The sequence below is a fragment of the Cynocephalus volans genome, chromosome 16 (genome assembly GCF_027409185.1).
Source record: "Cynocephalus volans isolate mCynVol1 chromosome 16, mCynVol1.pri, whole genome shotgun sequence".
Classification (NCBI taxonomy): Eukaryota; Metazoa; Chordata; class Mammalia; order Dermoptera; family Cynocephalidae; genus Cynocephalus; species Cynocephalus volans.
This window is the reverse complement of record NC_084475.1, coordinates 25,242,295-25,269,223: the sequence shown is the minus strand read 5'-3', so window position 1 is coordinate 25,269,223 and position 26,929 is coordinate 25,242,295. Positions and strand designations below refer to the sequence as shown.

The following is a 26,929-nucleotide window of genomic DNA, read 5'->3' as shown; positions in this document are numbered from 1 at the left end:
ATAAAAACCAGCAAAGCAATTTGCATCTGAAAGCCTGATATTCTGATCCACTGAATTTTAATGTTTTTTCCTAAGAATAACAATATAAACAAATCTTTTGGGGAGTTCAACATGTTAGAATTAAAACCACCTATTTATAATTATTAACTTTCAGTAATATGACTCAGTGAACACTAGTACAATACTTTAGCAATCATCTTACATAAAATACCAGGTGGAAAACAAATCTCTCAAGAGTGGGTCACCAAATTCCATCGTATAACAGTTACTATAAAAAAAATTTACTAAAAAACCTACCCATACAACAGACATGATTAGACATTTTAAACTTCACCTGGAATAAGCTATGAAATTTCCTTTTTCCTTTTTACAAAAAGAAAGCTTCAAAAGTAAAATTGTGAACAAATTTAATTCTAAATATGTCCTTGTATTGAATTGTTCTCTAATACTATTTTAGAAAATTATTTATTCAACCGCTTCTTTAGGTTTTCAAGGTGTTCCATATTAACATCTTGTAATGCTAGTACAACTGCTTTAGACAAGGAAGGATTAAATGAAATAGTCATTAGACAGCACAAATCTATTAGATCTCTCTGACACTTCTGCAAACCTTCCAGAAACTTTTGGTACTGAAGAGGATCCTTTTTTAACTGTTTCATTTCTGGTACTGAAAACCCTATTAGACTAGTAAGTATTTCATCTACAAAGTCTACATCTAGATATGCAGTACCATCAGAAATCTTTGCAGTTATACTCCAAATGCCACCAGAACTCGAGAGATTCCCAGTTAAAGTTACAATAAATGCTTTAACTTTCACTGTTGTAACTTCCTTTGGTTTGCTAGCCATCAGAACAGATAAATAGGTAAAGGGTGGAGAATACAAATCCACAGCAATAGAAAGATCAGTGCTATTGTCTGATAATCTTAAAGAACAAGTCTGTAAACGGTGATCATTTTCATTAAATATCTGTGAACTCCTTTTTGGTACACAGTTGACCAGCTCTCTATTTAATACTTTATTATTTAAGGAATGTCTATCTGAACTGCTAATGGTCTGTTTTATTTTATCATCTGTCTCTGAGCTCTTATCTTTATTTGTAAAATCACAGGTTAGGGGTATATTATGATGAACAGAAAAAACACTACTGTTTCGGTCTCTAGCAGATGAACAACCAAAATACTTGTCTTCACTAGTCATTTGTTCACATAAATTTTTTTCATTCCAATTATTGTTTCCATTTTTACAAACCATAATTTTATCTGTGTTCCTGTACAATGTCAATGGGTGCAATTCTTCAGTTTCCATCTGTTCTTTCTGGACAGTTTCTTCTAAAAGCAAGGCTTCCTCCAATGAAAAGTTATCTAATTCCCCCTCAGTGAAATTCATAGATTGGCTTGGTGGTTTTGCCTTTGGTCTTGAAGAAACAACAAATCCAGGTTCAAAATTTGACTGTCTTGTGGGAACAGCATTTAAGAAACTACCTGTGTTGAAATGTCTTTCCAAGGAGGTGTCATTATTTGCTGCAAGCTCATCACTTTCATCAAGACTTGCCAAGAGTTCTTCATCAGAAGGTCCTAATGCAGGATCTAGAACATCTGTAACTCTGGGGATATTTTGGTTGGAATTATTTGGTATGACTGAAACTACAGGATCAGGTTCACCAATTAATCTTGCAAGCACTTTTTCTTGGGCATATTCTTCTAAAAGAGCATCTACTTCACCCCCCAACACCTTCACATTTTCTGGTTTTAATAAGAGGACACCAAGACGGAAAGATATATTTCCATAAATCAAAATTTTCGTACCTGGAGGAAGATCACTATGAAGAGCTGGAATAGACTGATATTCCATTCCCTGCATTTGTACAATTCCATCAGTTAGCTGTAACATTAACATTCGTGATGGCTTTGCTTCCCAAGGTTTTGGGGTTACTTGTGTTTCAGCTGTAACTAAATCATTCATTGCATTCTTTCCTCTCAACTTTTGTATCTGGGAATATGCAGGCTGACTTACATCAACCAAGGAATTAATCTGCAGAGCATAAAATCCATTCAGTTCTCCTTTTGGAATTTCTAAAATGCCCTCTGGTAAAAGAGGATGCTCCAAATCTCTCAGATCAGTAAGGAGCCATTGCTCAAACACTTGTTTGTTCATTTGTGCCTGACTCAAATTAACATCATTATTTTCTTCTTGGATCCAGTTAATACAAGCTTCCAGCCACATTAGAGGTACTTTAACATGCCACGTAGCTAAAAGCCAGGTTTCAACTCTTAATGCAATACTAGTTATACTCATTTCTTTTAAAACGAAATAATAAGCATCTATTACCTGAAAACAAACAAAAAAAAGATAATTCAGTACATTTAAATATAGCTCCTTTAATTCTCTACAACGCACAAACAGGTATAACCATACCCTTCAGATTTTTCTCCCTTCAGCATCTTAAAAATCTTAACCTTCTACATGACCAAAATTCAAACACTGTAAGTAATCAGTTGGTATAATGAGAAAAGGAAAAGGTTTAAAACAGATATACCTAGATTTGAAAGCTGGCTCTGTCAAATTACAAGCTATGTATCCTAACATAAATTTCCTAACTTTCTCTAACCCATCTTTTTCGTCTGTAGAATGTTTATACTACCATCTATTTTATAGGGTTGTTATACAGATTACATGAATCTACTTGTAAAGCATAATGTCAGACCTATGAAAGACACTCAGTAAATAATAATATTAATCTAATAATCAGATTCAAATCATTTAAAAGTTATTTAAGAAACAATATTCACATCTATAACTCTAATTCAACTAAAACTTATACCACTGTGTTTGGTCATTTAGCACTTACATATGTGGTGGTCTAAGGACACAATTACAACAAATAACAGTAGATTTGAGCTGATGTACAGCATTTTGTTTGGCTGAATATTCTCAACAATTCTGTCACATAAACATACTTCTAATTTTCTCAGTATGACAAAATAATAGCAAAACACTAATGACTAATCAACCATGTCTTCACAAAGGTATAATTTGTTCATTCTACAGATGAAGATATTTAAGAGGCAGAATTTATTAAAGATTTAATATGTCCATAAGAAAACTCACCACTTGGAACAGCAGCACAGGATTTGATGACAGGATTTGGAACTGGTTGTTCAGTAGGGTACTTGAAACCTCTACTGCTCAGAAATGGCCCTAGGAGATAAGACAAGCAGCAGTAATGGTTGTAAGATGAAGCTGTAGAAAGAATCACTGGGCTATTTTAAAGACTGCAAGAGTTTCATGGTACGATTTTTGGAGATCCTATTATCAACTGGATATAGTAGAGGCAATACAGGAAAAAAAACATGAGGTTTGAGTAAGATAAACAGAAACAAGAGACTGTGGGAAAGTTACACACTCTAAGTCTGTTTCCTTACCTCTATACTAACCTATGGGGTACTGTGAAAATTAAAGAAAATAGGAGAGGCTGTATTTGATATAGCAGCTTAGAGTACAACTGTGGTACAGGCTTTCACTTACAAACTCTGTGAATCTATTCTAAGCAAGTTACTCAGCTTTGTGGATGGGGGATATTAAAAAAGAGGTAGAAAGAGAACTAAATCCTTATCTCCTTAGTGAAAGTCAATAGAAAATGCTTAAAACTGAAAACTCAAGAAGTAGCAATATTTGCATGGTTTTCAGTGATACAAGAGTAACTGTAAAAAAAGAACCAGCTAGAAACGTTAAAAGTGGTTGCTTCTGGGGAAAGGAAACAAAGGAGAAGGAGCACAAGGATTGCTGTTTTTCACAGCAATTTTTTAAAGTCGATATTTAAAGTATATAACATAACTTTTATGTTCTTTGATTTTCTATATTCCACTGATTTCTTTGTAGTGATGTTTAATTTGTGGCAGTTTTCTTAACCTTATCTTCCATTTGTTCTACTGAGTTTTTCATTTCTGCTAATAGCAATGAACAGAATAGCACAGGAGTATGTATGTTTAAAAATTAAAGGTATTATGGTGCTGATAACACCAATGTCACAGGTTCAGATCCCTGTACCAGCCAGCCACCAAAAAATAAATAAAAATTAAAATTAAAGGTATGAAAGACAAAATACGTTCCTTCTAAGATCAGGAACAAAGCAAGGATGTCCACTGTCAACACTTCAACATTGCACTAGAGGACCTTGTCAATACAATAAGGCAGACAGAAATAAAAGGCATAGAAACTGAAAGGGAACAAATAGCATAAAGGCAAACTTACAGACCAGTTGAAAAGAACAGAGAACTCGGAAATAAATACTCATCTATCTGGTCAAATGATCTTTGACAATGATGCCAAGACTCCATAATGAAGAAATGATGGTCTCTTCAACAAATGGTGCTGAGAAAACTGGATATTCACATGTAAAAACACTGAAGATGGACCTTATCTTATACCATATACAAAAATGAACTTTAAATAGATTAAAGATCTAAGGGTAACACTTGAAATTATAAAACTCCTAAAAGAAAACATAGGAGAAAATCTTCATGACATTGGAATGGGCAGTGATTTCTCAGATATGACACCAAAAGCACAGATAACAAAAGCAAAAATGTACAAATGGGACTACGTCAAACTTAAAAACTTCTGTGCAGGAAAGGACACAATCAACAGAGTGAAAAGGCAATCTACAGAATGGGAGAAAATATGTAAACACCACATGTCAAATAAGGGGTTAATATCCAGAATATATAAAGAACTCCTCAACCTGATAACAAAAAAATAATCCAATTTAAAAATGGACAAAGGATTTGAATAGACATTTCTCCAAAGAAGATATACCAATGGCCAACAAGCATATGAAAAGATGCCCAACATCACTAATCACAGGAAAAAACACAAATCAAAACCACAGTAAGATATCACCTCACACCTGATAGGATGGTGATATAGTTCGGATAGTTTGTCCACCCAAAGCTCATGTTGAAATCTGATCCCCAATGTGGCAGTGTTGGGAGGTGGAGCCTACTGGGAGGTGTTTGGGTCATGGGGCAGATCCCTCATGAGTAGATTAATGCCCTCCCTGGGGAGTGAGTGAGTTGTCCTGGGAACTGATTAGTTCCCACAATAGGAGGCTGTTAAAAAGAGCCTAGCACCTCACCTCTCTCATTTCCTCTTTCACCGTGTGATCTCCCTGTACATACTAGCTGGCTGCTCTTCCACCTTCTGCCACGAATGGAAGTAGCCTGAAGCCTGTGGTAGATGCAGCTGCCCCAGAATAGTGAGCCAAATGAAATTCTTTTCTTTATAAATTACTCAGTCTCAGGTATTCTGTTATAGCAACACAAAAATGGACTAATGCAGAGGGCTAATATCAAAAAATAATAACAAGTGTTGACATGAATGTAGAGAAACTGTTGGCGGGATGGTAAAATGTTGCAGCTTCTGGGGAAAAGAGTATAAAGATTCCTCAAAAAATTCAACACAGAACTACCATACGACCCAATAATCTCACTTCTGGGCATATATACAAAAGAATTGAATATGGGATCTCAAAGAGATATTTATACACCCGTGTTTTAAGCAGCATTATTCACAATAAAGATGTAGAAATAACCAAAATGTCCATCAGTGGATGAATGGACAAAGAAAATGTGGTAAATACATACAACAGAAATTTATTCAGCATTAAAAGGAAATACTGTCATATGCTACAACATCGATGAACCTTGAGGACATTATGCTAAGTGAAATAATCCAAACACAAGCTAAATAATGCACGATTCCACTTATATGAGGTATCTAATGTAATCAAACACATAGAAAAATCAAGTAGAACGGTGGTTGTCAGGGGTTGTAGGGAGAGAGAAACGAGGAGTTGTTATTCAATGAGTATAGAGCTTCAGCCATGCAAGGTAAAAAAGTTCTAGAGAACTGTTGTACAACAATGTGTATACAGTTAACAATGTTGTCATGTGCACTTAAAATTTGTTAAGAGGGTAAATGTAAGGTCTGTGACTTTTTACTACAATTTTAAAAAATATGGAAAAAGGGAGAGAAAAAGGAAAAAATAAAAGTACCCCTATTTGCTGATGAAATAATGTTTACGAAAAAAATTCCAAAGAATCTACAAAAAAGCTACATCCACTAATAAATGAGCTAGTGAGATGCAGGATAAAAGACAAAAAAATTAATTTTAATTTTATATACAATTGATCCTCATTCGCAGATTCCACATTTGCAAATTTGCCTACTCTCAGAAATTTGTACTCCCCAACTCAATATTCACTGCACTGTTATGATCATTCACGAACATGCACAGAACAGTGGAAATTTTGAGTCACATGTACATTCCCAGCTGAGGTCAAACAAAGTGATCTTCTCCTTCTTTCAGCTCTCATACTATAAACAAGTTTCCTTTTAGTGTTCTATTTAGTGCCAGTTTTTTGTTGGTGATTTCAGTGTTCGAAATGGCCCCTTAGCATAGTGCTGAAGTGCTGTTCAGTGTTCCTAAGCTGAGGAAGGCTGCAATGTGTCCTGTTAAATATGTTAGATAATATGTTAGAGAAAATATGTTAGATAAGCTTCGTTCAGGCATGAGTTATAATGCAGTTGACCATAATTTAAATGTTAATGAATCAATATATATAAAGTAATGTGTCTTTAACCAAAGACATATAAATCAAGGTTATGTATTTATCAGCTGACAAAAATGTTATGATCAGAGACTCGCAGGAACTTAACTCTGTATCTTCCTTGGAGCAGTCGTTCAGTATTCAATAAATTGGTGTTCATGGCACTTTATAGAACATAACTACCGAGAATGAGAACTGACTCCACAAGCAATGACCAAAACAGTACAATTTACAACAGCGCCTAAAAACCAAACACTTTAATGTAACAAAATATGTGAAGGATGTATACGCTGGAAACGATAAACTACTGATTAAATAAATTAAAGACACCTAAACAAATGGAGAGATAGGCCATGTTCATGGATTGGAAGACTATCTTGTTAAGGTTTCAGTTCTCCCTAAACTTATCTGCAGATTCAACGCAATTCCATTCAAAATGTCAACAATCTTTTTTTAATAAGAAATGACAAGCTGATCCTAAAATTTACATGGAAAGGGTTTAGATCCCGGCACCAGATATCTGCCAAAAAAAGTAAAATAACAAAATAAAATTTATATGGAAATGCAAAGGAACTAGAATTGCCAAGACAATCATAATACAAAAAAATGATAAATGTTTGAGGTAAACTCAAACATTTGAGGAAAACTTAAAAAAAAAAAGATCAGTAGTTGCCAGTTTCAGGGGAAGAGGAAAAAAGGGAGGGATGAATAGGTGGAGCACAGAAGATTTTCAGGGCAGAAAGACTATTCTGTGATACTGTAATGGTGAATATATGACATTATACATATGGCAAAACTCTCAGAACTGTACATCACACAGAGTGAACCATAGTGTCAACTTTTGTTAATAATCTATCAGCAAAGAAAAAAAGAAAGAAAAAATAATAAAAGTAAGTAAATGAGAGAAAAAATAACATATCAATATTGGTTCACAGCTGTAACAAATGAACCACACTAATGTAAGATGTTAATAATGGGAGAAACTGGGTGCGGGGTGGGGGTATGTGAATTGTCTGTACTTCCTATTCAATTTTTCTGTAAACCTAAAACTACTATAAAAATAAAGTCTATTACTTAAAATAAATAAATGTATTAGTCCATTTTTGTTGCTTATAACAAAATACACTGAACTGGGTGATTTATAAAGAAAATGAAATTTATTGCTTACAGTTTCTGAGGCTGAGAAGTCCAAAGTCCATCTGGTCTCACATTACAAGATGGTGGAAGCAGAGAGAGCAGAAAGAGAGAAAGACAGAGACTTTCCTCTCTCCTTTTAAAGCCCTCAGAACCACACCCATGACCACCATTTTTGATCCATTCACTACTGCATGGTCCTACAATCTAATCACCTCTTCAAGGCTCCACCTTTCAATTACCATAATAGGATCTCCCACCCTCTTAACAGTCACAGTGGGGGCTAAGTTTCTAATGCATAAAACTTGGGGGACACAATTCAAGCTTCAGGGAGTTTGGGGGGACATAATTCAATCCACTACAATAAAAAAATAAAAAATAAAATAAGACTTCAAAGAGAAAAAAATAGATAAATAAAAATAGAGAATAAAAAAGAAAAAGAATTGTCAATTCTGAAAAAGAAAAAGTTGGAGGACTCACACTACCTGAATTCAAGACTTAGTATAAAGCTATAATAATCAACACAGTGAGGTATTGACAAAAGGATTAACATAACAGGAAGAGAAGACGGTCTAGAAATAGACACACACACAAATACGATCAGTTGACTTTCCACAAAGCTGCAAAGGCAATTCAACAGAAACAGAATAGTCATTTAAGTACATGGTGCTGAAACAACTGGACATCCATATGCAAAAAATATGAACTTCAACCAATTCCTCAAACCGCATATAAAAATTAACTCAAAATGAATCACAGACCTAAATGTAAAAACTAAAACTATAAAACATGTATAAGAAAAGTCTGGGGGCTGGCCACTTAGCTCATTTGGTTATAGCATGATACTAATAACACCAAGGTCAAGAGTTCAGATCCCCATACCACCAGCTACCAAAATAAAAGAAGAAAAAGCTTGAGAAAATCTGTGACCTTGCTTTCCTAAAAGTTTTCTCAGGAAAATGATACCAAAAGCATGATCCATAAAAGAAAGAAATTAAATGGGCTTCATCAAAATTTAAAATTCTGCTGTGAAGGGCCACCCCGTGGCTCACTTGGGAGGATGCGGTGCTGATAACACCAAGGCCATGGGTTCGATGCCTTTATAGGGATGGCCGGTTAGCTCACTTGGGAGAGCGTGGTGCTGACAAAACCAAGTGGAGGGTTAAGATCCCCTTACCAGTCAGCTTTTAAAAAATAAATAAATAAAATAAAATTCTGCTCTGTGAAATACATTAAGAGTATAAAAAGATAAGCCCACACAAAAAAAGCCACAGACTGGGAGAAACACACAATTAACTAAAGACATATCCTAAATTTTTTACTTTCAGTAAGAAAACAAACACATTTTAAAATGAGCAAAGGAATTTATTATTTTATTTAATTGAAATGTAATAAGTATACATATTTTGGGGGTACAGAGTAATATATCAATAAAGGTATACACTGTATGATGATCAAATCAGGCTAATTAGCACATCCAGCACTGCAAACATTTATCATTTCTTTGTGATGAGAACATCTGAACTCTTCTCTTCTAGCCACTTGAAATTGTATCATAAATTATTGTTAATTATAGACACCTAGCACAACTATTGAATATTAGAACTTATTCTTCCTATCCAGACACAATTCTTTATCTGTTAACCAACCTCTCCCTATCCCCCCACCTCCCACCCTTCCCATCCTCTAATAACCACAATTCTCTACTTCTATGAGTTCACTTTCTTTAGCTCCCCCTTGTGAGTGAGAATATGTGGTATTTATCTTTTTGTGCCTGACATATTTCACTTAACATAATATCTTCCAGGCTCATCCATGTTGCTGAGAATAACATGATTTCATTTTTTTAAATGGCCGAATAGTATTCCATTGTGTATATATGCCACATTTTCTTTATCCATTCATTCATGGTCACAGGTTGGTTCCATGTCTTGGCTATTGTAAATAGTGCTGCAATAAACATGGGGGTGCAGGTATCTCTTTGTTATACTGATTTCCTTTCCTTGAGCAAAAAATCTGAACCAAAGAAATATGTAGATGGCAAATAAACACATGAAAAGATGCTTAATATTATCAGACGTTAGGGGAAATGTAAAACTAAAATCACAATGTGATACTACTACACGCTTATTAGAATAGCTAAAATAAAAAAATGACTGACAATACCAAGTTCTAGAATTCTCATACATTGCTGGTGGAATGCAAAATGGTACAGCCACTGTGGACAATCCTTTTTCTTAGGAATTTAAAACATACACTTACCCTACAACCCAGCAATCAAATTTCTAAGTATTTACTCAAAAGAGTACTTTTTACACTCATTAAACACTTGTATGTGAATGTTTATAGCAGCTTTATTCATAATAACCAAAAGCCATTAACAATCCACATGTCCTTTAATTGATGAATGGATAAGCAAACCATGGTATATCCTTACTATGGAATACTATTCAGTAATAAAAAGGAATAAGCTACTGATACTCACAATAATATGGATGAATGTCAAACACAGTATGCTAAGTGAAAGAAGCCAAAGACTGTATAATTCCATTTATATGACATTCTGGAAGAGGCAACACTATAGAAACCGAAAACAGTTCAGTGGTTGCCAAAGCCTGGGGGTATGGAAAAGGACTGACTACAAGGGCACAAGGAAATTTTGGGGGTGATGGAACTAACTGTTCTATATCAGGGTGGTGGTGGCTGGTGGAGATGGTAGTTATACAACTACACAAAACTCATAGAACTATACACAAAAAAAAATGAATTTTACTGAATGTAAATTATACTCCAATAAAAAAACTGAAGGTAAACACTAAAAAATAGAAATAACTAACTTTCAAACCAGCCGAGGAAAACATAGAATAAAGAAAACAATTAGGGCTGGCCAGTTAGTTCAGTTCGTTATCAGCACCATACTCTAACCAACTGAGCTAACTGGCCGCTCCAGCTCATTTGCTTAGAACTTCATGTTACAATGCCAAGGTCGTTTGGATCACCTTACCAGCCAGCCCCACCTCACCCCCCCAAAAAAACAATCCAAGAGAAGGTACAAAAGGAATGGGAAAGTGCTATAAATAGAAATAATAAATAAGATGGTAGAAATCAGTCTGACATGTCAGCAATCATAATGAACATAAATAGATTAATTCACCTGCTAAAAGATACTCTCAAATTGGATAAACCAATCCAGCTGTATGCTTCATAAGACATAGGCCTAAAACTAAATAACATCAAAATATGAAATTAAGTAAAATAAAGGTAAGTTAAAACCTCCAAAAATGATTCCATGCTTAATGACATCTTATTTGCGATACTGAGAGATCTGGACTTATATAATCTAAGATTCCAAAGGGCTATTTTATTGTATCTGTCATTTTTTTTCAATCTCAAAAATAAAGCCAGACCTATGGCTCCTAGTTGCACTGAATCAATAAGGTACGTACTTCCTCCACTAACATTTAAACACCACAGTGCTGGCAAATGGACCGGATATAATTTTCAAAGGTGTTGTGGTAACATGATGACAGTCATTAGGTAAACTGAAATCAGGACAAAGTGTACTTTCAGTAGAGTTATATACTATTTAAGTGAATTATCAAGCATTAATATAAAATTACAGTTAAGTTGCTTGCAGAATGTTTTGTACTGTAAATTACTCTGGATGCACTATATGCTCCCTAGTTATTATATTCAGCCATATAACACAAATGTTATTTTCTACCTGAACCTGTTAAATACCAGGAGATAACACTGTTGAGATTTCTAGGAAGAAGGAACCAGTAAGAAAGGAAAAAAAGACTAGTCATGAATTGAAAAGGTATTAATCCTATATCCCAGCAGGTACGGATGTGTAAACAGACAATTAAGGATAAGAGTTTGCTAAAAATAAAAGATAAAATCTCTTACTTGTCAGACTTTAAAATTTTTTCAAATTACTGCAATGTTAACTAAACTTCAAAACAATAATTTGCAATAAAAAGTATTACCATCTATTTGATAAATGATAAAACTGAGGCATGAAGATTGAGGCACAAAGATCATATCGAGTAGCAGACCCAGAACTAGAACATAAATTCTGATAATCTCCATTCCTATACCTTTTTCTAGATCCCGTTGACATATGTAAAAAGACAAAGTACAGCCAGTCCCTCATTTGCATATAAAATGCACTTACATATAAAAACCACAGAAAAATGGCCATTTTATAAGAGTATACCACACTGCTATTACAATGAACAGATTTTCTCAAATCATATAAATAACATGCTCACCTAGCACATTCTAAATTATTTCATTTACGAAATCGAAAGAAAAACTTAAAAACATTATCTACTACATTTATCTTTGTGATACTTTCAAAACAAGTGTTACAGTTAAACACTACTTTTCCTTTTGCTATAACTCTACTCAAAGACTAATAAAATAATTTTTAAATGTTTTGAAATATTACAAATTGATACTTTAAGGCTTATTATGTTTATTTTATGTAATAATTTTACTTTTATTTACTCAAAACAGGCACTGCCTTTCATATGATGTTTTACATGGCAAGTGACAAAACTCCTTGCAGCTGACAGTTGGGACAACTTCTGAGAAACACTGCTTAGTGATCCACAACCACTGAACCGCTCCATTAATGTGTGCCAGTCCTAATTAGTAATTCTCTCCAAGTACTACCCTCCAGGATTTGAATCTTAACTTCTGGAACCAACCGACATACTATAATCTTATGTTATCATAACTAGGCAAAGAAAAAAAATTCCATTGACTAAACCCCCAAAAGATATAACTAAGCTATTTGTAAAACACAAGGAAATGTGATGAGAGACTCAACATCGTACAAGCACTCAAATACAGCTATTCTCAAATATTTTACCAAAAAGTCATGAACTTTGGGGAAAAAACTGAGTGCTAAATACACATCTGTCACACAGAATTCTTCATTTAACAACAAAGTAGGTAAAGTGGACAATACAATGGATCTGGAACACAGATATAGTCCCTACAACTGCATGTTCTAACAACTGTAATAAAAAGATCATGTATAATGGAATTTTTCCCCGACGGGTTAGAAAGGAAAGCTTATTAAAATTTTTAGCTGCTTCTTTTTTTGTTTTTTAGTTTTGTTTGTTTGTTTGGCAGCTGGCCAGTATTGGGATCCGTGGATCCAAACCCTTGACGGTGTTACAATACCATGCTCTAACCAACTGAGCTTACTGGCCAGACCAAATGGAAAAGGTATTATCGTGTAGGATCCATATCAGTAAGTTTAGACTGAGTTTCAATAACTGAGACCCTTAATGATTTGGTAAATTGTCTTAACTTGCATCTTGTCCTTCAGAGAATTCTGAATGTTTTTATCCCTTCCTTTCTTGAGAAATTGGATAACCACAGTCACAGCGGATAGAAACAGCTCAAAAGGGGAGGTCAGGTAGGACAGCACAATTTCCCATTTGCTAACACACAAAAAAACAGCCCCTGGTCCTCAAGAACTTCATTGTCCAAGGAAAGAGAAATAAACTTGAAGAGTTTTTAAATTGTACATTAAGATACATTCATACCATATAATCCGCTTCTTTCCAGAATTAAAGTTAAGGAAACAATCAGAAATGAGAACAAAGATTTATGTGCCAGACTGTTTATCAATGTGTTTTTATACTGTGGAAAAAAACAATCTAAATTTTCAGCATCAGAAAAAAAATTTAATACATTACATTGCATCCACAAAATAGAGCGCTTTATAAAACATTTTTTTATTTTTTAAAGATGACCGGTAAGGGGATCTTAACTCTTGACTTGGTGTTGTCAGTACCACGCTCTCCTGAGTGAGCAAACCGGCCATTGCTATATAGGGATCCGAACCCGTGGCCTTGGTGTTACCAGCACCACACTCTCCCGTGAGCCACGGGCCGGCCCTAATAAAACATTTTTAAAGGACTAGTTAACGACATGGCAATATTTTCACAATATGTTCACATTTTGTAAGAAAAAAGCAACACATAAAATTATATACAGCTTAATCCCTATTAATTTTATAATCAGGAAAAAAATTTTTTAAAAATTTCATTAACTATACACTCTTCACGGTAAGGGCCATTAAGAAAGTTATATTATCACTTAAAAAGAATTCTTATAAACAAAAATGAGTAAATAAAATATATTCATGGTAAAAAAAAAAAAAAAAAAAAAAGAATTCTTATAGGTTCCACAACCCCAGACATTCTGCTCTAACAGTATTTTGCTAACGCATCCTCACTGGGTGTAAATGTTGGAACTTCATAAATTCTTCAGTTCCCCCTAACAGGAGTTTTCTTCCTAATCAGCCAAGTAAGAAAATGATAGATGGATGTAATCATAGCCATTAAAAAGGAGGCCGATGTGTACTTTGCAAACTATTCAAGAAGGAAACCGAGTGACAACAGGAATGAGTCAGCACAAAATCACTACTAAAATATATGCGCGTGTGCTGTAACGTGGGACTTAGCCTTGTATGTACAACGTCTTTATGCTTCAACACGAGTCTGGGCTGTGGGGAGAGGCTAGAGACTGACGAGTGGGCATGTGGAAAGCAAATACTACCGGAACTGGCGATTCCCCAGGCTTGTCACCGACTCAGAGTGACCTCATGTGCTGTAACGAAGCAGTCACTGAAGCCTGGCACGGGGGCCTCGGAAATGAGGAACCGGACACGCCGGAACGGGAGCGTACGTGAGGCGGGAGGCGTCGTCCCTTCGAACCGGGGCCGAGTCTCTGGACACGAGGCAGGCGCTTTATCCAGTGGAACGAACGGAACGTGGGAGTCCAAAACGTACCGTGACATGTGCGTTCATTCTAGGAAACAAACGCAGTGTTTACTTCCTGAAATTCTCAGAATAAACTGTAACGACACTGCAAAATATTCACATCGCAGGCCACGTTAACGAGAAAGAAAGAAGGAAAGAGTGAAGGTCTCGTCAGAACGGAGCGCCCTGCAAAGTGGCCCGTGCTCTGCAGGGCGTCCAGGCTCGGCGGAGACGCTCCCGGGACGCCGCCCGAGGGAACTGGCCGGCGCCGCAGACCGTTACAAACAGCCGGGGGTCGGGAGGCACTTCCCGCCGCGCACCTCGTCCCGCAGCCCGGCAGCCTGGGGCGGGGGCGGCGGGGACAGAGGGACACGCGAGTGTGGACTGGACAAACGGGGGCGTAAGTCTGGGCCGAGCACCGACCTGGGGTCCAGCCTTCCCCTCGTACAGCAGCGGTGCCTGGGCCGCACAACTGTGACAACGGGAATCTCCACGGCGCGCCCCCTAATCCTTTTTTGACTCTTCCCGCCCGATTTGCCGCGCGCTCGCGCCCCTCCTCCAACCCGAGACTCCTGAGGGCCTCCAAAACGCCCTTTGGCCGCCCCGCCCAGTGCGCGCGATAAGCCGTCCTTAAGTCTCGCGATAGGCTCGCCCCTCGCCCCTCCCCCCGCGAGTGAATGCACGAACGAGAAAGGAGGAGGGCGCTCTGGGCGACGGCGCTGCGGACGCCATTATCCTCTGTTTCTCGCTGCACCGACCTCCACATCTCGACTGCTTCCCACTTATTTGCGGCCTGTAGGTAACTGGAGTCATCGGGGCTTGAGTAGTATAGACTCGGGCAGGGTACTGGCCTCCCTGAGAAACTGCGTTGACTTTTTCCAAGCCGGCTTTTCTCGGGCCCTTACTGGCCTGACGGCTCAAAGGGAGGCGCCGGAGGGAGGTGGAGTTGTCTCCTCCTCCGTCGCCTCGATTGACGCGGCCTTGGGCCAATCGCTGCGCCCTCGTGCCACTGCTGGAGCGCAGGCAGCCAATTGGGCGCGGCGGCGGGTAGGAGGGCGCGAGGAGGAGGGGGAGGGCCTGCGCTCCTTCTCTGTCTAGCCGTGACCGGCCGAGGCGTCGCGGCTGCGGAGGGACGGCGGCCTCGCGCGGTGAGGAGTGGGGCTGGGCGAGCGGCGCGTGGGGGTGAGGGTAGGAGCCCAGTTTTTCCGCTTAAGGGAAGCGTTCTAGGGGTGAGCGGTGGTTGGCTGCTTCTCCGAGGACGGACGTTGTTCGGTTCCCCTCCCCCACCGCCGCCATTTCCCTGAGCGTGTATCCGCAGTCCGCGTTGTGGTGCTGGCGACTTTGGGGAGATCGCGAGGCAGGTCTCTTTAGGACGGGCTGTAGATAGGTCGTGTTGGGAATTGGGCACCGTGCGTGGGGACGGGACGGGGCGGTGGGTGGGAGTCCGAAGCGTGGAGGACGCCGCGGCGCCGCCACCGCCTTCTTTGTGTGGGCCCCGCCGCACATCGGACTCCCGACCCAGGGTCGGGGCTGCAGCGGGGGCGATGGAACGGCCGGGGCGGCCTCCGTTGCTTTGTCTCCGACGGTGGGGGAGGGCGCGGGGGAATGAGATCTCGGGGCCGCGTGGTGGGTGGGGGAGGGGGTCCGCGCTCGGCTCCGCCTAGTAGCACGTAGTCGCCATTACGCGGGCCGCCATTTCCTGTCGGATCCGAGGGAGGAGAGGTGGGGCGCCTCTGCTTTCACTTTTTCAATTCCTGTTACTCGGCTGTCGCCAGTCGAGATATCGGGTGGGAAGGGAACACGTTTGTGCTTGGCTGCTCGAACACGTACTTAGCGATTTGGGTGGTACGAAGAATGGTGGTTACAGGGCCTGAAGGAGGGCACGCGGCAGTTATCCTGACAGACCCTGCTATCTTTGCTTAAATTCCCTTCTCCGAATTTTCGGCCCCACCTTAGAATTTAACTGAGTGATGGGCCGGAAGGATATCGTTTAGTTGTTAAGAGTGATATATCCACCAGCGTTACGGAACAATAGGAGGTACAAATGCTTCCTCGATTTTTAGCTCTACGCTGGCAAGCCATACTTCTGCTAGTAGGGACCACATGCCTACCAGCCCCGAGACGGGAGCTAAGAGGCCCTGTGCAGTCCCGTCTCCGTTCTGTCACAGCATTTTTAGCTTTTTGTGTTAGAGGTAGAATTGTCGGGTTATGCCGTTTTTAGCCTAACTTAAAATACTCCGCTAGTGATTGTATTAGTGTTGAAGGGCTCTATTAACTCTGTTGAATAATAAAATAGTAGTGGCAGTTTGGGTTTGGTCCTACTTAAGGTTTTTAGAATTTTTTCTCCGGTAGATCGATCTGGTTTTTGGATATGGCTTGCATTTGCCGTTGTATTTTCAGATTTCAGAGTTAAGGTTTTCAAGACAGGAGTCGAAAGAAACCCAAAAACATTTACAAATTTCATTATAAAACTAGTTTTGTTTCCGGGGAGTGAGATGCAGTTTATTTTATAGATTTATGTCTTATGGGCAAAATTAGCTTATACCTTTTCCGGTTTCTATGAATATGCAGTATAAAACAACTAGTTGCCATGGTGGGACTGAATCCAATGGCTAAAATTAATTTTTCCTCTCAGCAGAAAATCAGTTAGGCTCCTTTGACTTTTTTTTTTTTTTTTTTTCTTAAGGCTATCACTTGTATTTTAAGACCCTAAAATGAAGAATCGAGTTTTAGAAAGTTTGTTGTGTTCAAATCAGTGTTTATTGTGATCAGAAATTCGTATTTGGTAATAAGGATAAACAAAAAAAAAAGCGAATCTGATTTATGTTGGTTTTTATAGGCTACTGCAGCACTAGGGTGTCTGTTGTTGGTCCTGCCCACAACACTTCAGTTCTGCTCTGCAAGGATATATAATAACTGGTACGTTCCAGAAGTGGAATTTATATGTTTTGGTTTTTTGCTCTTTTAAACCTTTAGCAAGATGCACCGCTTATTTTCCAATAAGCTAAGTGTATACTAGCTTCTTTATTTTTCAGCAGAGTGGTGTGTCCATTTAACACAAGAAGATGGAAACTGAACAGCCAGAGGAAACCTTCCCCAACACTGAAACCAATGGTGAATTTGGTGAGAAGACATTTTAATTGTATCAATTCGGTATTTTCTGTTCTGTTAATTTTACTGTTACTTTATCGTGTGGCTTAATTTGCTGTCCTTTCTGTTTACATGGGTAAAGTTTTAGTTTTATACCGAGATATTTCTCAGTTAAATCTTAAATTTTATTATGAATTAGAAGACACTGATTTACATAGTTAACTGTGTAAACTAAAAGGGTAGAAAGCCAATAAATATAAATGTAAAATTTTTCTTTTTACATTTTGGAATTTCTAACCCTTGGAAGTATTTTGTCATGCTGTCATGTGTTTAGTAAATGAAGGAAGCATAAGACCAAGACTGTAACAGTGCCTTTGGTCTTTTTAAAACATGTTTGTAGTTAGCCACAAATCTCAGACAGAATGGAGATGTTTTCTCTAACCTACAAGTTAAAACTAAACTATAATTAGAGTGATTTTTCTTGAAGACTTTGCTGCTTTCTTTGAAATCTGAACTGTTAATTTCTAGGTAAACGCCCTGCAGAAGATATGGAAGAAGAACAAGCATTTAAAAGATCTAGAAACACCGATGAGATGGTTGAATTACGCATTCTGCTTCAGAGCAAGGTATAAACTTTATTCTTGAGATTGTTGAGGTAGTTCATACTCAAGTAGAAATTAAGATAAATTTTGTTTGGCCTTCTGTGAAGACTTCAAAGCTTTACATATTGAAGAATATAAAAGATCTGTTTTGTGTGGTTCTTTTTAAACAGACATTATAGGCTCTTGTGGTTTTGTTTTGCAATAATTAAGATGAAAGCCCTTGCTGTAGTGAGCCGCTACAGGTCAAACTAGAAGGGTGTGGGGGTGGTTCTTTAAGCATTAATGGATTAAAGTTTGGTTGCATTGTGGACTCCTTAGGAATCCTCTTAGTTGGCAGTTTACTTACTGCTTATTACATGTCACAATGTGGAGGTACCTACTGATGATTAAATTTTTTTCTTTACGAGGGGATACTGTAAAATTAACCTGTGCTCAAGTGTTATACTCTTTCTGAGTCTTGGAATATTCTGGATATTCCAAAGCTTAGTCTTAAAGTGTTTGGTCCTCAAAGCATATAGCTTTTTTTTTTTTTTTTTGACCTGATATTTGATGGCCCCAAGTAGGTTTTTAGACTATAACAAAGAGATGTTAGAGATTTCTTTTAGTTAAAGTTAAGAGCATAAGTGAATGGATTAATTTTATAGAAAGGCAAAATAATTTTTGTCTGTTCTTCAGAATGCTGGGGCAGTGATTGGAAAAGGAGGCAAGAATATTAAGGCTCTCCGCACAGACGTGAGTATTAAAGAGTTTACTACACAAGCAGCTTCAGTTTATGTGTTTCTAGAAATTTAAAGATTTACATCATAGAAATCATTTAATAGTCTAGTTAGTTACAGGCCATTTGTAGTAATTGATTACATAGATGATTTAAATAAGGTTTGCCATTCCCATTTTAACAAAAACACAGATTGAGTAGGTCGTGGGGTTTATATTAAATTTCTACACTTTCTAATAAGATTCTACCAAATTATTCACTTCAAGCAAGATAACATCTTAATTAGAAATAGTGACAAAGCGTAAAAACCCTTAATTGCACTATTTCCCGTGTGTGAACTAATTATACAGTATTACTGAAAACTATTGCAGGTGGCTGATTAAATCCAGAAATTTTTTTATTTCCTTTTTTAAAAAACTGTCCATCTGTTCTTTAACAGCTTGCGCATGGAGCACAAAGAATTTAATGTTAAGGTTGCGTGGTTTAAATATGGGTGAAGAATAGAGTAGGCACTTAATCTTATAATTAAGAAGTCGTTTGTCAATACCTATGATTTGTTTGAGTCTTCATATTTTACAGTGGGTTGACTCTTGTGATTAGACACATTAAATGTTGGCAGCACCAGAAGTGAGCGTATTTATAGGATCTAGCTACACCAAAATATCTAATTTTTTTCTCATAGTGTACACATTTCTTAATGTTTTTCTTGCTAAAATTGAGGCAAATAACTGTGTTGAGTACTTATTTGACAGTATTTCATTTCTCTCTTGGTCGCAGATCTTTGTATGTTCTCTTGATTACTGTAAACTGAACTTGAAAATTTGTTTAAAATTTACAAACCTGCCTATTAAGATCTAGGAATGCATTTTAAACCTCCAGAAAACCAAACCAGTCTTTTAATAGTTAGGGTTTTTGGTGGTGTGGGAATTTTTGTTTTGTCTTTTATAAACCTCTCTCCTCTTAATCCAGATGTTCTGTATAATTATCTGGGTTAATTTCCCCATTTCCTCAAGAATTTCAGTAAACTTTCAGTCATGACAGGTTTTGTGTCTACCCTCATGAGCCAGCCTGCTACTGAAACACCATTTGTTTCTTTTGGTTTTTTTTGTTTTTTTTTTCTTTTGTTTTTGGTTTTTTGGGTTTTTTTGGTTTTGGTTGGTTTTTTATTTTTTATTTTTTATTTGTTTGGTTTTGGTTGGTTTTTTATTTTTTTATTTTTTTTTTTAATAAAAAGCTAGAATCATCATTTGAGGTCCTTAAATGTTAAACCACAGTCAAGTATAGAGAAGTCCATTATTGTGTTAGTCTTCAGAACAACTTAAGCTTGTTTCATTAATTGAGAGTATGAGTATAGTTTGTATTAAATTAAAATTTATTGCTTTTCCCCCTTTTCCCTCTCCTTGTTTTTTTGGCCATATATCTCCGTTGCCCATGTACTGGATCGACTTACCCCTGCGTTGCCCACCATGACGTTGGCCCATCCGCCCCTGAACGCCCATGTGAAAACCCTGGTTGGCTATGCCCAAAAATGTGCTCGTTGCCAAACGGGTACCATACTTGACAACTTCTGATTGAATGCCCATGCCCAATGCCAACATCCACGAACGCCAATGACCAATGCAGTACAATGCCAGTGTTTCAGTCCCAGACAGCAGTGGCCCCGAGCGGTATGTCCCAACAGTTTATGCCTCACTGCCTGATTAGAAAGAGAGAAATGTATTTTATTACCTGCCTTTTATATAATTAAATAGTATCCCCTTTAGACGGTGTATTGTTTTTCAAGTTTCTGTCTTATTTTCCCCATTAAGTCTTTTTGTCACTGAACTTTTACCGTGAGTTGCCCACCCAAACGATCCACTAATTTTATTTCGATGGAAGGAGCACAGCTTCAAGTGTTGCATATTTGCTGCATTGTAAATCAAATTGTTACCAAAATAGTCTCTCGCTCTGTCTTTGTGGCCCACCTTGCTTCCCAACATTGCCTGTTCATAATTTTTTCTGATGAAATGCTAACTCTGGTTCACTTTCCTCCACTTCTCATTTGTGTTGTCTTGTTTTGTCTTGCATTTGTATTTGTTTTCTTGCAGAGCCCATTAGTGATCTAATCTAACTGGTATCCATAATCTTACTCCAGATATAATGTTCACCACTTGCATTATTTTCCCCCACTTTGCCTAAGAGAAGGTGTGCCAGTATTACCAATGTAACAGCGAGGGTATCCTTACCTTAGTGGTGGCGGGGAACATAAATATTCAACTCTGCTTCAGTTCTGGTCAGTTTATTGCCCACTTATTCTGAGCCCTTCCAAAAGCCCATTCTCTCTTGTCTCTCTGCAAGTCTAATACTGTTATTGTGTCTGTATTGGGCATAAAACAAAATGCATGTGAAAAATCTATAAATAGGCTACTTTAAATGGGGAATATTAAATAATTGTATGTTACTTCTCTGTAAAAGTTCATGTGACTACTGATGACAAACAAAACTCATTTTTCTTTTTCACCTTTTTTGTACTATGGTATTTGTGATGTTTGACAGCATATTGAGTATCAGTGCTGATATTGAAACAATTGGAGAAATTCTGAAGAAAATCATCCCTACCTTGGAAGAGGTAGGCTCATTTTTTTTTTATGTATTTGGCAATACAAGGGGGAATGTTTAAAGTGTATTTTATTGTGGCTTAATGGGGGAGGTGGAGAGACAGTGGGTATAACAGTTCGTAGCAGTAACATTTTACAACCTGCTACAGAATGCACACGCATTATTTATTCAAAAAATATAGGCTGGCCACACATGGAGTAAATATGAACTGCTCGTGGTCATGCACTGCTATGGATTTAGTGTGCATTTTATAGGCTTTGGTTTTAGAGGGGATATTTTTCAAATTAGAAAATTGTTAATTGTGGGGATATTTTGAAAAGAATTATTTGGATCTAGTTAGAGGATTTTAAGATTCTATGTAGTTTATTTACTAGGTGTATAAAGAAAAGTATTTTGAGTTTTAATGTTAAGCAGTTTCTCATTATTTAATACTGTAGATTTAAAGTATGTTGTAGTAGCTTTACCAATATATGCGACAATAGCCTGATCACGCTAGACACTTAACCTATTACTCTTATTTTTCTACTTTCAGGGCCTGCAGTTGCCATCACCCACTGCAACCAGCCAGCTCCCGCTCGAATCTGATGCTGTGGAATGCTTAAATGTATGTCATAGTGCCATTGAACCCCACTGAAGTATGGAGCCTGGCCCATAGGATCGATTTTATTTTTAACATAGTGTACTTTTCCCATCTCTATAGAAAAGGCTTAAAAACATGATACATGAATGGTCTTCCAACTCACTGTTGACCCTGCTCCATGCTGCAGTGGGAATTAACTACATTTGCAAAGTGCTTTGCAGTCATTTTTATTATGGTGTTATTTGAATGTTAATAATAATTTTGTGGTAACAGCGACATGCTAAATGGCTGCAGTGTGGGTATGGTGTTGCAGGACCTGAAAATAAAATAGTTTTTTAAGGTGGTGCAGAATGTCCTTTTTGGGCCTGGCTATTGAGGATAATAAGCACATAACTGGTAAAGTTATTGAAATATAAATTCAGGTTGCTCACTGCAACAGTATATTGTTGTGCTTATAGCAGATAAGTGTGTGTTGGGGAGTTATTGATTTGAGACTAAAATTTTATAATTCTCCCTTCACAGTACCAACACTATAAAGGAAGCGACTTTGACTGTGAGTTGAGACTGTTGATTCATCAGAGTCTGGCAGGAGGAATTATTGGAGTCAAAGGTGCTAAAATCAAAGAACTTCGAGAGGTAAAGGCGCTATTTTGTTTTTTCTTGCCATACTCCTTACTGCGAAGTAATTTTTTATATAGACTTGTCTCTGTAGGCTTTTCTCACTCCCCTATGAGTTTCTTCCCTAAGATAACTTATCACTTTATCTAGTTTACTATTAAAATAACAAAAAGACCTGGCAGTGGTAGACAAGTTATGTCAAATATTACAACATTGCAAAGTTTTTGCATTGGGGAAAAATTAGAGTTCAGGTACATTTATCTGAACCTAGGAAATCTATTTTATTTATTTCTAATAATTTTTCTCTTTTTGTAAACTCATTACAGAACACTCAGACAACAATCAAGCTTTTCCAGGAATGCTGTCCTCATTCCACAGACAGAGTTGTTCTTATTGGAGGGAAGCCTGATAGGGTTGTAGAGTGCATAAAGATTATCCTTGATCTTATATCTGAGGTATTTTCAGACACTTTTTGTTTTACTTTCAGTTTCATGAAACAAACTGATACCTCTTCTATAAAAGTAATTCCAGGATGTGTAGACTATGTCTTTCTTTGCTCTTTCTCTAGCAACTTTCTGTCACCTGGCTTTAGCCATCATTTTAGTTTAGAAATGACTTTGGAAAAGTGTGGAGAGTGGTCATTCGATCACCAGCCTTTGGTCCTTCAAATGAAGTTTCCTGAAGTGATGTTTGTGTCTTTGTACATTGCACAGCTTTCCATCTGATGTGCTTCAGTAGTAAGGATTACAGGCCTGTCCAAGATACTGGCCCCCTCAACCCTTGGGAGGGCCAGTCCTTTGTAAACCATTGTGATGTGTGCATTGTAGTTTTCTGTGTGTAAAATGGCAGTCTTTTAAGAGATAAGGGTAAAATCAAGCTATTCTTCACCACCACCACCCCCCCCCCCCACACACACACACACACACACACACCATGGGCAGTAAAACTCACTTTTGTTTAGCACTTGCCGAAAGCATGGCATTTTTTAAGTCCTTTTTTTCCTGCCTGTGTTTATGTCCCTGCCTCCAGTACCCTCTGGGAAAGCTAAATGACTTTTGTTTGTTGAGGAAGGGTTGGTATGAACTGAGGCTTTTTGTTTCAGTCTGTAAGGTTGCTATATATTTTTGTTTGTTTTTAGTCTCCCATCAAAGGACGTGCGCAGCCTTATGATCCCAATTTTTATGATGAAACCTATGATTATGGTGGCTTTACAATGATGTTTGACGACCGCCGTGGACGTCCTGTGGGATTTCCCATGCGGGGAAGAGGTGGTTTTGACAGAATGCCTCCTGGTCGAGGTGGACGTCCCATGCCTCCATCTAGAAGAGATTATGATGATATGAGCCCTCGACGAGGACCACCTCCTCCTCCTCCTGGACGAGGTGGCCGGGGTGGTAGCAGAGCTCGGAATCTTCCTCTTCCACCACCACCACCACCTAGAGGAGGGTAAGCTTTCTACATCCACAAGTTATTAACGTACAAGAGGCTGCATTTGGCGATAGATAGGGTAGACTGATTTGTGACATGTAAACAAGTTGAGTTTACAACAAGTATTATGCTTGCAGAGACCTAATGGCCTATGACAGAAGAGGAAGACCTGGAGATCGTTATGATGGCATGGTAAGAATTTTGGTTTGTCATCAGTGTGTATGTGTGGGCTGTAAAGGGTCTTAAAGTCAAATAGTTAAAATTTTGTTGAAGATTATAGTAATTGAAAAGCTTTTGTTACCAGTGAATTTTGGTGTCATTTAAATCATTATTTCTGTTGTTTCCTGCTGGAGTGTGAAGACTTTATTGAGCTTTGTTCCCCAAAATACATAAGTGCTCACCAATGTATATATTTTTCTAATGTAAAATAGAAAATAAGCATATAAAACTGATAGCTCTATGACAAACATAATGCAGTTCATGTTGATATATTTTTATCTCTAACGCAGGTTGGTTTCAGTGCCGATGAAACTTGGGATTCTGCAATAGATACATGGAGCCCATCAGAATGGCAAATGGCCTATGAACCACAGGTTGAGTATCATGGGTGCTGAAGTGCATATCAGTAATAAGATGCTGGTGTGCTTGCCAAAAAGTCTTTTACTTCCCATAGTGTAATGTTTTTTATGAGTATTAAAGTACTTCAAGAATAATTTTGGACATAAAATAATTTTCTATTTTTTCTTTCTGCTTTTAGGGTGGCTCTGGATATGGTAAGTTTTCTCCTTCGTGAAATCAAATATTATTTCATGCTTTTTAAATGAACTTACTGCTCATTATTTAAATCAGATTATTCCTATGCAGGGGGTCGTGGCTCCTATGGTGATCTTGGTGGACCTATTATTACTACGCAAGTAACTATTCCCAAAGACGTAAGTATTTTTTATATGACCAGGAGCATTTAATGAATTGGTTTTATGATTATTGCCTCTTTCTGTAATTTCCTTAAATTCAAAAGGTTTTGATAAAGGACTCCATTTTAGGATTGCGATGTTTAAGGACTTTAGTGAGTCATAATTCTGTAGTATAAGTCTTGTTAAGTGATGTTTAATGCTATTAAGAAAAGCAGAGGGTTTTGAGTCCATAATTAGCTTACTAAGAGCAATGTTAATATATGTAGTGCAAATGCATTATAATCCAAACTTAACTAGTTAGGAGGGCAGGGGTGTTAAGTAATGAATCACCCTGAATCAGTAACTACAGTTAATACTCTTGATGGTAGTTGAAAATGTAGAGTAGTAAGTTTCTTTAAAAGTGTATCAAACTTACTTTTAAAAATCTTTTCAGTTGGCTGGATCTATTATTGGCAAAGGTGGTCAGCGGATTAAACAAATCCGTCATGAGTCAGGAGCTTCGATCAAAATTGATGAGCCTTTAGAAGGATCCGAAGATCGGATCATTACCATTACGGGAACACAGGACCAGATACAGAATGCACAGTATTTGCTGCAGAACAGGTCAGTTTAAGTTTAGCTTTCTATTAGCTTACACATACTAAAACCTTAAAAAGCTTTTCTTAATTGATTTTTCTTTTAGAAGCCATGGTGTCTCAACCTTTTGGGGACCTAACTTCTAAACATTCTTATAGCTTTGCCTTAATTTTCTTCTTTCTTACTAAAAATGAAGACATTCAATACTAATCTTGCTGGAAGAAGCCTTAACCAAGCAAACTGCTCATTTCTCTGGTGAAAACTGCTGCCAAAACCACTTGTTAAAAATTATACAGAGCCTGTAGAAAATATAGAAGATTCATTGGATGTTGGCCTAGTTCTGTGTGGAAGACTAGTGATTTTGTTGTTTTTAGATAACTAAATCGACAACAAATCACAGTCTGCCATATGGCACAGGCCATGCCTCTACAGGACAAATGATTGGTGCTGTAAAATGCAGCATTTCACACCTTACTGGCATTCCTTTGTCTTTTCTACCAAATATTAACAACTTTTAACTCCATTTTCTTAATTCTGCTCTACTAATGTCTGATTTACTATTAACTATTTTTCTTGAATTTTACATTGCTTTAGTTTGTAATTACTAATTTTTTTTAATTCTTATTTCTAATTATAATGGACATGTATATCATTTTAATTTAGCATTGAAATTGTCTTAATGTTGATTAAGATGTTACAAACAAAAATTCTAATTCGTACTTTTTTTTCTTTTCTTTTATAGTGTGAAGCAGTATGCAGATGTTGAAGGATTCTAATGCAAGATATTTTTTCTTTTTTATAGTGTGAAGCAGTATTCTGGAAAGTTTTTCTAAGACTAGTGAAGAACTGAAGGAGTCCTGCATCTTTTTTTTTTTATCTGCTTCTGTTTAAAAAGCCAACATTCCTCTGCTTCATAGGTGTTCTGCATTTGAGGTGTAGTGAAATCTTTGCTGTTCACCAGATGTAATGTTTTAGTTCCTTACAAACAGGGTGGGGGGGGAGGGTGTGCAAAAACTAACATTGAAATTTTGAAACAGCAGCAGAGTGAGTGAATTTTATTTTTTGTTCGTTGTTGGTGGTTAAAAAGAAAAAAATTCCCCCCATGTAATTATTGTGAACACTTTGCTTTTGTGGTCACTGTAACATTTGGGGGGTGGGACAGGGAGGAAAGATATCCATAGTCCACATGTCCCTGGCATCTGTTCAGAGCAGTGTGCAGAATGTAATGCTCTTTTGTAAGAAACGTTTTATGATTTTTAAAATAAATTTAGTGAATCTA

The 26,929-nt window shown here is 37.5% G+C and overlaps 2 protein-coding genes across 16 annotated transcripts; one reads left to right on the top strand and one right to left on the bottom strand.

The window, feature by feature from the left end:
• RMI1 (RecQ mediated genome instability 1) lies at window positions 1-15,041 on the bottom strand. The gene is made up of 4 exons (XM_063080217.1): window positions 14,953-15,041; window positions 14,327-14,578; window positions 3,111-3,200; window positions 1-2,330 (listed from the first exon to the last, which is right to left on the bottom strand). The coding sequence occupies exon 4, from the start codon at window positions 2,295-2,297 to the stop codon at window positions 462-464; it is 1,836 nt and encodes a 611-aa protein (XP_062936287.1). The 5' UTR covers window positions 2,298-2,330; window positions 3,111-3,200; window positions 14,327-14,578; window positions 14,953-15,041; the 3' UTR covers window positions 1-461.
• Window positions 14,654-26,929, top strand: HNRNPK (heterogeneous nuclear ribonucleoprotein K). Of its 15 annotated transcripts, none has more exons than XM_063080219.1 (17): window positions 14,654-15,324; window positions 17,369-17,448; window positions 17,565-17,652; window positions 18,148-18,245; window positions 18,897-18,953; window positions 20,560-20,603; window positions 21,472-21,544; window positions 22,067-22,138; window positions 22,637-22,750; window positions 23,059-23,187; window positions 23,871-24,178; window positions 24,298-24,352; window positions 24,670-24,753; window positions 24,918-24,933; window positions 25,010-25,092; window positions 25,508-25,677; window positions 26,393-26,929. In XM_063080219.1, exons 3-17 carry the CDS (start codon window positions 17,595-17,597, stop codon window positions 26,424-26,426), a joined length of 1,395 nt encoding a protein of 464 aa, XP_062936289.1. In that variant the 5' UTR covers window positions 14,654-15,324; window positions 17,369-17,448; window positions 17,565-17,594; the 3' UTR covers window positions 26,427-26,929. The 15 variants fall into 15 exon arrangements, with proteins under 15 accessions (XP_062936289.1, XP_062936291.1, XP_062936294.1 ...); XM_063080221.1 differs by having other exon boundaries at window positions 14,654-15,328; XM_063080220.1 differs by lacking the exon at window positions 14,654-15,324 and adding an exon at window positions 15,588-15,677 and having other exon boundaries at window positions 17,568-17,652.

Excerpts from the sequence above, each read along its gene's own strand:
- RMI1 (XM_063080217.1), bottom strand. The coding sequence starts at position 2,297 with ATGAGTATAACTAGTATTGCATTAAGAGTTGAAACCTGGCTTTTAGCT.
- HNRNPK (XM_063080224.1), top strand. The coding sequence starts at position 17,595 with ATGGAAACTGAACAGCCAGAGGAAACCTTCCCCAACACTGAAACCAAT. Across the intron at positions 17,653-18,147 it reads TGAAACCAATGGTGAATTTG|GTAAACGCCCTGCAGAAGAT; the intron begins GTGAGAAGACAT and ends GTTAATTTCTAG. Across the intron at positions 24,353-24,669 it reads GAGATCGTTATGATGGCATG|GTTGGTTTCAGTGCCGATGA; the intron begins GTAAGAATTTTG and ends TCTCTAACGCAG.